General features: G+C 36.8%; 1 protein-coding gene and 1 pseudogene across 1 annotated transcript; one reads left to right on the top strand and one right to left on the bottom strand.

Moving 5' to 3' along the window:
- Positions 1-2,949, top strand: LOC143579199 (exocyst complex component EXO70I-like; annotated as a pseudogene).
- A 483-nt stretch (positions 2,950-3,432) lies between these two features.
- On the bottom strand, positions 3,433-6,849 carry LOC143579190 (perakine reductase-like). The gene is made up of 8 exons (XM_077062573.1): positions 6,801-6,849; positions 6,126-6,190; positions 5,829-5,999; positions 5,535-5,738; positions 4,715-4,887; positions 4,558-4,654; positions 4,325-4,478; positions 3,433-3,793 (listed from the first exon to the last, which is right to left on the bottom strand). Exons 1-8 carry the CDS (start codon positions 6,847-6,849, stop codon positions 3,603-3,605), a joined length of 1,104 nt encoding a protein of 367 aa, XP_076918688.1. The 3' UTR covers positions 3,433-3,602.
- Positions 6,850-10,755: the final 3,906 nt, after the last annotated feature.

A 10,755-nucleotide genomic window follows, 5' to 3' on the forward strand; every position in this document is an offset into this window, starting at 1 on the left:
CCAACGATGGAAGACTACCCGATTCTCACCGAGCTAGAATCTGCATGCTCCGATCTCAAAACCATCCTAAAATCATCACAAACTTTGCAAACTGACCTCCAAAAACAAGACCAAAACTTCAAAACTCAACATGAAAGTTTAAATGTTGCCTCAAGAAGATTAGCCCCTCTACAATCGCTCTCTATCGCGTCAAAAGCACTTGAAACACGTATCAATCGTGCGTTTCACCCGCGCTTGTCCTCATCGACGGGTTTAAAATATCAGAATCGTTGCAGCGTAAACTAGTCGACATTTCAACTAAACTTCCGGAACAAAAATCAGAAAACCGGAGGCTTCGGTTACTGATCAAGTACGTTGATTGTGTTGATAAACTTAATATAGCGATCAACTTGATTAGCCAAGAGGGTGGGCCTGCGATCCAACGGTTGCAAGAGGTGGTGGAGTTTTTAAGCCGGACAAAGGCTACAGACCAATTTAGGGTACATCGGTTAAGAGAGACGTTGGTGACGTTAAAGTCATTGTATGACACCGAGGTTGATTCTATGAAGTTTGATGGATTGCTTGATGAGGCTTTGTTAAACTTGCAAGATGAGTTTGAAGGGATTTTGTTGCAGTTGAGACATCATAATATTGGAGTGCCGGCGGAAGAGGGCGGTGATGATGGTGGAGAGGTGGCGGGTGTGTCGGAGTTGGGGACTGAGATGGAGGTTGAAGTTCTTAGACGGATATCGGAGACGCTTACCGCTAACGATTGTTTGGATATATGCATTGACATATTTGTTAAGGTATTTCTTGTTCAACCTGAACACAACATATATTTTCGTGTAATAAACATCAACCCTAACCAGCACATACTTAGCATCGTGTAGCCCCAACACGACACGTTTTACCCATTTATCTAAACGAGTAAAACGGATTGGCGGGTAATAATAAAGTTGTAAACATGTTAATCGCATTACTAGACTGTAAAAGTATAAACGGGTTAGTAGTTCGACCTAGGAGTGTGTATGAGTCGGATTTGGTCCGGTTTTTGGTTTTCAAATGGGTTCAGTTCAGTTACGATTTTGCTATTTGGGCTTGAATGTTTTTGGCTGAAAAACAATCCCAAAAACAATGAACTTGGGCATCATACTTTGGAGCCTAGATTTTTTTGGCTATACCATTTATAATCCATAAATTCAATAACAAAAGCCGTTTTTTTTTTCTTTCAGTTTTTACGCGTTGGTTTGGTTTATTAGGTTTTCGGTGCATGTAAAAACCGAGATCGTATCAGAAACTTGGATTTTTGGAAAGACATAAACCCAAACCATCAATTTTGGATATGTTTTGGTTACTTTGGTTACAAATCGGTTATTTCGTTTTCATGCACAATTGCACACCTCTAAGTCAAGTTTTTTAGTTAATTAGGCTAGCTTAAACACGACCAGTGTATTAAATGAGTTAGATATGACAACCCAAATGCTAATTATTTTTTGTGTGTTTCTGAAATTGACAGGTGAGGTATAAGAGAGCAGCCAAGGCACTAATGAAACTAAACCCGGATTATCTAAGAACATACAAACCCGAAGAGATAGACGAGATGGAATGGGAAAGCTTGGAAACCTCCATAAGCCTATGGACCCAACACTTCGAGCTAGCGGTTCAAACGGTTTTCGTTTCAGAAAAGAACTTATGCAACCAAGTCCTAGGAAACATCATGGAAGGCATGGTCTGGCAAGAATGTTTTGTCAAAATCGCCGACAAGATAATGGCGGTTTTCTTCCGGTTTGGTGAAGGCGTTGCAAGAAGTAACAAAGAGCCGCAAAAGCTCTTCAAACTATTAGACATGTTTAACTCTTTTAGAAAATATAAAACACGAGTTTTATGATATTTTTGAAGGTGAACCGGGAGCAGACATCTGCTCCCGGTTCAGGGAACTAGAAAAGCTTCTAGTTCATGCTTCAACTAAAGTTTATTGGGGATTCGGGCTCCAAATCGAAGGTAACCAAGACGGGTTACCACCACCGCAAGACGGCTCGGTGCCAAAGTTGGTCCGCAACGCAGTTAACTACCTAAAGTACTTGACCACTGATAACTACACCGAGCCCATGGCTCACGTGCTTCGAACCGAACAAATATGGAAAGCGGGAGTTCTTTCTGCACCTGAGTCGGATGAGAATCTGTTAAAAGAAGCAGTTTTGAATGTAATGGAAGCTTTGCATAGAAATATAGAGTTGAAAAGGGCTGGCTACAAGGATAAAGTTCTTAACCATGTGTTTACTATGAACACTTATTGGTATATTTACATGAGGACGAGGAATACCGAGCTCGGGAAGCTATTGGGGGAAAGTTACATGAAGAAGAATTACAAAGTCGTGGCGGAAGAAGCGGCTTACTTGTACGTGAAGCAAGCGTGGGGTGGGTTGGTGAGGTTGCTTGATAAACAAGAAACCTCTGAAGGAGATGATGCAAAGGGTAAGATCGAGGCGTTTCTCAAGGGGTTTGAAGAAGCTGCTCAGAGGCATACGAGCAGGTACAGTATCCCAGAAGCCGATTTACGGGAGCAGATAAAAGAAGCGACTGTTAAGCTTATTGTGCCAGCTTATTCAGAGTTTTTGGACGCGTTTTCGGGTGTTTTAGATGTGAAATCGTACTCATCTCCTCAGTCAATTGAAGGGTTATTAAGTCAAATTTCTCAGGAATTGATCGGAATTCATCAATGGGTTCAAGACGGGATCTTAAGGATCGGTTAGAAGGGAGAACTTCAGTATCGAGTGTTATAGAACAAGTATTGGGAAGGGGTTCGGGTGATCGATTCCGGAGGAACCAATCAAATGCTAGTGATGCATAATGTTCTAATGGTTAAATAGACACATAATTTGTGTTGAAAACTGTTTTCGTGTATGATTTGTTGAAAACTGAAATTTGTGTTGGAAGATTTTTATATGTTAGATGGTATATTGATTTGTATTATCAAACTGATTATCTAAATTCTTAGCTGTCTATTAGTCATAACATACTCCGATTTCTTGGTAAATTCCATCGGTTCTCCGTCTTTAAGCGCATGACTCGGGCCCTGTTTACAAACGAAAAATCGACCCACATTCATCGACAAGAAATAACACTAAGTTTTATAAATATAAAATGTTTCTAAAACTCCCTCTTACAAATTTATATGATATATTTGTAAAACAAAAATGTTTACAAAATATATTAAAGAGTTTAATATTTTTATAAAACAACAATGTTTATGAAACAATTTTAAGACTTTACATATTTTTGTGAAACAAGTCAACTTTTACAAATATTGTATATATTTTTTAACAAAAATATATACACACTTAACTCAGCAGTTGACCTTAATAAAACTAAACTTCAATCAATTACTCCAAAATGTTTCATATACCCCTAATACTATTCTCTCTATAACTGAAGTCTAAAAGCCAGCTTATTCATAATTTGCTTGATTTTGAGAAAATAAGATGAATGTAAGATCAACATTGACCAAGTCAACTACAAAGTAACCCTCAATCCCCTAAAAACATAGTTGAAAATACGTTTTTTACATGAGGAAACAACGTGATGAAACACAAAAAGTTGTCCAATTGTACCTCGATGATGCATCAAGACGATTGGATGTTGTTCTTCGGCGGTGTATTTGCGAACTTCCACGACACACGTAGAAGAGCTTCGTTACTTTTGGAACCTGCAACTTCATCTAAAGGTACTGCGTTACCAATCTCTTCTACTTCTTTTGTAAGTTTCACATTAACCGAACCAATATTCTCTTCAAGATTTTTAATCTTTGTCGTACCTATCACCTCAAATGATTTGTGATTAATAGCATCACATTATTATATATATGAGAAAAAGAAGATGAGTTATAAAATAGGATCCGACCAGTTATCATATTCTTAGAGGGAACAATATTTGCAGGCCATATGGCTTGGTGCATGGGTCGGTTTGGATAGGTTTAGTCAAATATCAAAAAATCGGTTTTAGAATTTTTGAAAACTGTTTGGTTTCAATTTTACCATTCGGTCTTGAAACTATTGGGCCAAAAAGAATTGCCCAAAATAATGAATTTTGGGCCTAATCTCTTTGATAATTAATGATTAACTGATCATTATGCATTTAGCCTAAAATATTTTGGTAACACTATTTATTAAGTTCGTGTGCATTTCTTAATTACATTCAAAATAATAAATACCCGTTTCCCTTTTATATTTGACCCTTACACGATACAAGTCAACCCAAATCAACGTATTTATAAGTAAACGAGTCGAAATTGTCACGTAGACGTTATTGTTTACTACAGACACTTGTTTTTTATATTCAAACATACCCGGAATCGGTACCACATCATTTCCTTGATGGAGAACCCATGCAAGCGCAAGCTGAGCAGTTGAACATCCATGCCTTTCCGCCATTGCTTCTACTCGATCATAAAAAACCTTATTTTTTACAAGGTTTTCCCCATTAAACCTAGCATTCCATTCCTGAAAGGCAAAAATTATTGTAACTTCTTATATTTTATATTCCAAAAATCAGAAGAGTTGTTTGTGGTTGAGTAATTACCAAAAAACTATTTTTGGGAATGCTTTCTTTTATTGCTTTGCCCCCGAAAAATCCCCGGCCTAGTGGACAATACGGAACTATGCCAATTCCGAGTTCCCTAAAAGAATAAAGTTTACAACAAACTTGTAACAATATAGGAAAAGTCTAACAATAATACCTGCACAGTGGAATCAGTTCATCCTCAATCTCCCGAGTCCAAAGGGAATATTCCATTTGTAAGGCGGTGATTGGACGAACCGCGTGTGCTCTCCTAATTGTGTCTGCGTTAGCATCTGATAGCCCGATGTACTTTAATTTACCTTCTTCCACCATCTTTTTAAGCTCTTCCATCTAATGTTTACATAAGTGAAACCAATTTGGTGTAATACTGATATTTTTGAGGTGGCAAGATGGGCAGGTGTGTTATGAATTAACACGACGGGCCAGGTCACGTCGGGTTGTTGAGTAGATACACAATGCTTGTGTTATGATATGATTATAAAAAATTATTATTAAATTAGCAAAATCTTAGAATAAAACAACTCAAGACATTATATGCAAGGGGTGTGCATGGGTCGGCTTTGGACTTAAAACCAAACCAAAAACTGAAAAAAATCAACTTTTAAAAAATATAAAACCAAACCTTCGACTTTTAATTAGGCTCATGTATGTCAGAATATCAGATTACTGTTCGGTTGTTTCGGCTTTGTGCACACCCCTAGTACGCAGTGACAAGTTTACAAATTTTGATTAGAGCCCGTATTTACGAAAAATCATTTTTGCTTAGAACATGTTATGACCCCTAACCGAACCCGCCCCGTTTGTGAGGCCTAGTATAATAGGCTGCTCAGTTTTGATTGATTTTACTGGTTCCCCATTTAGCTAATTTTTCTTTCTTAAAGTACCCGTTTGAGATAAATCATAACTTGACCCGACAAATGAAAACTAACGGGTCAAAAGTGTCATCTAAAGATACAATAACATAAATGTGAACTTACAGTATCCTCAATAGGAACAGTTGTATCAATCCTATGAATATAATAGAGATCAATATAGTCAACACCTAACCGCTTCAAACTACCCTCACAACACTCGCGTGCATATTCGGCACCACCTTTAACCGTAACCTTACCGGGCTCGATCTTGTAAATACCAAACTTTGTAGCTAACTGGATCTTATCTCGTGGTAGTTCCTTTAACAACTGCATTGTAATTTGTATGCATAAAACCGTTATTCCAACCGCATGCGTAAAAATGTACGGTGGTAATAATTACCAGCATCCAAATAATACCTTTCCGATAAGTATCTCGTTAGCGTGATCTGCACCGTACACATCCGCAGTATCAAAGAATGTAATACCTAAAGTAAAAGCTTGTTTGAGTACTTTAATGGCATCTTGTTCAGAGAGTGGATTATTATAGACACCAGTAAGGCCCATACAGCCATAGCCTAATCTTGATACCTATAAAAATTAAAACTTTATATATAAGTCCTAAAATAAAACCCTAAAAACTGGGGGTATTTAGAGAAATGGGTAAAAGAGCAATTAAATTAAACCCTAGGGAGAATTGAAGAAGATGAATCTGACCTCAAGTCCTTGAGTTCCGAGGTTGAATCTGGATTGTTGAATCGGTGGTCGCCATTGCTGTTGGACTAGGATCGTGTTTGGTCAACTTTCTCTGTCTGTCGGGTCGAATTAATGGGGTTGATCGGACCTGGTTGTGGCGGGAAATATGTGATGATATGGCAACGCCAGCTTAAGTTGACGTGGACGTGTGACTGACTGACTGACTGGCACTTGAGTGTATGGGGTCGACAAGTCCCCTTGTTTGATTTGTGAAGCCGGTGATAATTATGCATGATGTTAATGAGTCCATATAAATTGGTCGACACTGTGATTTATGAATGATAATGATTTATAAAACTATAGCTGTTTAAAACATGTAACGGAAATGTTCGATTTACAGTTGTTATGTTGCAGAAGTTTCAGTATATGGTCTAATCCTCTTTGGTTAAAGCATATGATTTAATTCATTACTTAAGTTATTAGAAACATTCTAAAGGCTAGCCTATCTCTGGTTCATCGTGTAATATGTGCTAAAGTTGAGGCCAAGGTTTGATGTGTAACGAGAATTTGTTTTTAGTTCTTTGTAGTTTGGCTAATATAGTTTAAAGAACACAAAATTCTTTTTTCGTTTTCAACGAAATAAAATTTATTGAACATAACTTTCTAAAAGGTACATTTAGAATAAAAATGTATTACCGGGGAAAGTGCTGCCACTAAAAGTTTGACGAACCAATCGGTAATCCATTAATAAAATGATTGTTGGTAGTATGCCGCTAATGTGTTGGTAATTTGTCAAAATGGAAGACATTTGATGCATGTATAAATTTGTCAGTTTTTTGTTGTCAGTGCTTTTGGTGATTCCTCGACAATATTCGTCTTTGTTGTGTTTGTAAATTAGATTACCCATACTATTGTGGGTGGATCTCGATCAATAACCTTACCAATTGATTAGGCAATTGAAGATATTGCTATGTTCTGTAAAGGAGTGAGAGAAGCATACTAGTCAATGTATAACCAATTGTTGGTATATAACCACATAGTTGGCTGCAAATAAAGCGGAGTCAGAATTGTCATTTATTCTAAGGTTTAAGAGCATTCACATCCTTTCATTGATCTTCAAATATAGAATTACACTAAATATCAATACATTTTGTTTATCAATTTCAATTAAATAATATTTTTTATGCTTTTATCATTACAATTTATATGTCATTCACTTACAACCAATTTCAAAAAGTATTAAAAGTTACTGGGGGATTAACAGTAGCTTATCAAATATACAAAAAAATAATTGCAATTTATCTCTCATCTTCTCACAACACCCTAAATCATGTACCCTCTATATTATAACAGTATCACCTACAAAATATAGAGAATATGATGTGAATGCTCTAACTTGTATCACACGCTTCATATTCTCCTTGGAATCGCTCAGAAATAACGAATTATATGCACGAAAATACCCTAACACGGGGTTTTTTCAATACCTGAATGTCACACCCCGGTTTAGGGCCTAGGCGTGTGACCAATAGTTGATACCTGTTTTGTAAATACATCAGAGTTGCGGTTTATTTTAGCGGAATACTTTGATTTGAATAGAATATTAATTTATTTAAAAACATCCCGAATAATAAATATCCGAGTGTTTGATTTATAAATCATATTTAAATCTTGTTTATAATAATTCAATAGTTTAAAACTGAGCCATCTATACCTTGCGAGCGTCTATCATCATGAATGATTATGTTCCTTACAACTTGTGCTAATATGTTTCCAATGTGGGGAAAAATACGTCAGCTATATGCTGGTGAACACGTATGACTCTATAAAATATTTTGACTGACAATTACAATACAATCATAGTTTTCTCTAACACTCAGCAGATGCACGAACACATCTGGGCTTTGTACCACTCCCCTACACACACACAGTTGTTCCCCCGAGCTATATGCGTATAGCCCCTACAAGGAGAACTAGTTATGACCGTTAGCCCGTGGCCTACCTGGCCATTGATTGATGGACTGAACAGTTATGTTTGGATCCAGACACATGTGTACTCGGTCTGAGTTGCCTTATTTTCTATATTGTATTATAATGTTTTAGAGAACATTAAATCTCATGCAAACATTGACTGACTCATTAGACAAAGACTCGTTTATCTTATTGAGTATAAAATATGTTTTGACTGATTGAAAAGGTTAACGTATTCACCTGTATCGTCGGTGTGCGTTTGAAACCTTGATTGTGAATGATTGACTGATTGATTGATTGATTGATTGATTGACCTATAATAAAATAGGTATATAAATATCTGGATCGTCTCTTGATCGGGCTATAGACCTTTAGTCTGGTTTAAATAGCTTTAAACCTTGATTGATCATTTGTTTGAATAAAATATTTAGAAGAAACATCTATAATCTGTTTCTTCTTCAAGAAGAAATATTCATTGACTGCTATGCATGTAAAACCTTATATTTCTTACACATGAAGAAACAATATTTTAACTATATTCTTTATATATGAATGCTATGTTTCTTAATCGTGAAGAAACTATATTTCCTTATGAATGTAAAATTGATGTTTCTTAGTTGTAGAGAAACACTATTATAATCCTTTGTATGTTTAAAGCTTATGTAAACATAATTATGATCAAGGTTTGGGCTATACCCCTGACTATGGTCTAAGCCATATAATAATAAAATAATAACTTAGGCAGAACCCCTACCCTGCACTGGTATTCAAAGTTTGATTACTTAAGATTGATTGAGCAGTACTTCCACTCTCTATCGCATTCTATAGTTTAAACTGTTGGAACTTTAGAGCTTGGCACGCACTACGATGCTTGGCACACAAAACGAGGCAACAAATGGTGGCCGTCGTGTTGTGCACGTACGAGATAGATTGTCGGGTTATTTTCGGGTGGCACAGATTACGAGGTGATGATTGTCGGGTCGGCACGAAAACCGAGGTAGTGAGAGAGTAATTCTAGAGAGAGAATCTAGAGAGAAGTGGAGAGCTGTGTGGGGAATGAGCTCGTGGCCTCCCCTTTTATAGCCGATTTTGGATCCTATCGCGATAGGTCCCTTGTGGCCCGTCGCGTATCGCGACGCGACCATTTTACACCGCCTTATGCGGTGATGACACGTGGCCTGTCATATTGTGCCACGTGTCGACACGGTGTTCAACACGTGTCTGGTGACTCAACAAGTCCATCGCGCTACGCGATGGGTTGATTGTTACCCCGTCGCGTATCGCGATGGGAACAAAGTTTCAGAATTTGCACTTTTGGTCCCTGTCTTTGATAGCTTGTCATTTCTAGTCTGATTCTCGTTGTCCAAAAATACTAAGGCGGCTCGCGGCGATGCGAGCGTGCGAAGTGCGCCATCAAAGCACCACATTGCGCCCTTCGCCCGAGCCCGTGCGCGTCGGGTGCTTCGCACCCTCAGCTAGGACCACTGGGTGCATGCTAGGCATATAAGAATATTATTATAGAAAATCTTTTCCTTATAAAGAGCTTCCATTTCTTTACTACTTTCCATGTGGGATGGGTTTTAATTTCCTTATTTATACCCATGTGAAATGTTTCCACTTGGGATGGAATTTCCTTATTCCATATCCTTAACATAAGATAACTTTATTCCCTTATAGAATGATTTTATTTTCTTTATTTGAATTTTTCCAACACTTATTTTAGGGAAAAATTTTGATCCTCCAACTTTACTTAGTTGTCAAATTTAGATCGAAAATTTGGGATGTTACACTGAAAATAGGGTATTCAAGTATCCGGTTCTATACCCGATCCGAACCCGATGCATAGGGTATGATTTTTAGAGAAAATACCTGGACCCGAACCAGACCCGGGTATTACTAATACCCAATTTTCCAGTACTCGGTCATACCTGAGCTCGATTCCATACCCAAAACCGGGTATTTGAAAAACCTGATTTGTGCACCTCTGGTTATAAAATGAGCAATTAAGAATTATAATACATTTTCTGTGTTAAATAAACTGACTCCAAAAATATCTTAGGCCCAATAACTAGAAAGTTTTTAAGCCCATGTAAGAATGTTGTAATATGAATCTTTTTCTCTGTTGGTCCGTTGGATGCATGATGTATCTAGTATTTTTTTTCCTCGAAATTCTTTTTTCAATGGAGTGATTTTTCTCAAATAAATATGTAATTTTCTATATTATATCTATACACAAATTCAGAATCTAATCTCAAATTTGTTTATGTATTCATAATATCGAAGAAGTCGCATTCGTATACGTAAATATCCAAAAATTGTGCCGGTGGGAATAGCCCGCTTGGTAGAGGCTCTTGCCTCTTAAATCTAGGAATGATGTATATTAGTTTGGAGTAAAGTAGGAGTAAGGTAGATTTGCCGTGAAAAGGAAATAAGTAAACTAGATACTCGATGATATTCGTATCTGACAAATGTTATTGAATCTTCAAACCAAATGACGTGTAGTCCAATGCTATTAAGGTGATTGTTAAGGCGAAATCTGACAAATATTTCTGAATATATATGAATCTTATAATCACATAATAAAATTACAAGTCATGGTGTATATAGTTATATATTCATATTTTCATCTTCTTTTTTATTTAGCATCCTTAATAAACTAAAATCTCAAAACTAATTAAAT

Source organism: Bidens hawaiensis, unplaced genomic scaffold, assembly GCF_021521415.1.
Source record: "Bidens hawaiensis isolate Kalapana, Puna unplaced genomic scaffold, B.hawaiensis_p1.1 tig00029631_1, whole genome shotgun sequence".
NCBI lineage: Eukaryota > Viridiplantae > Streptophyta > Magnoliopsida > Asterales > Asteraceae > Bidens > Bidens hawaiensis.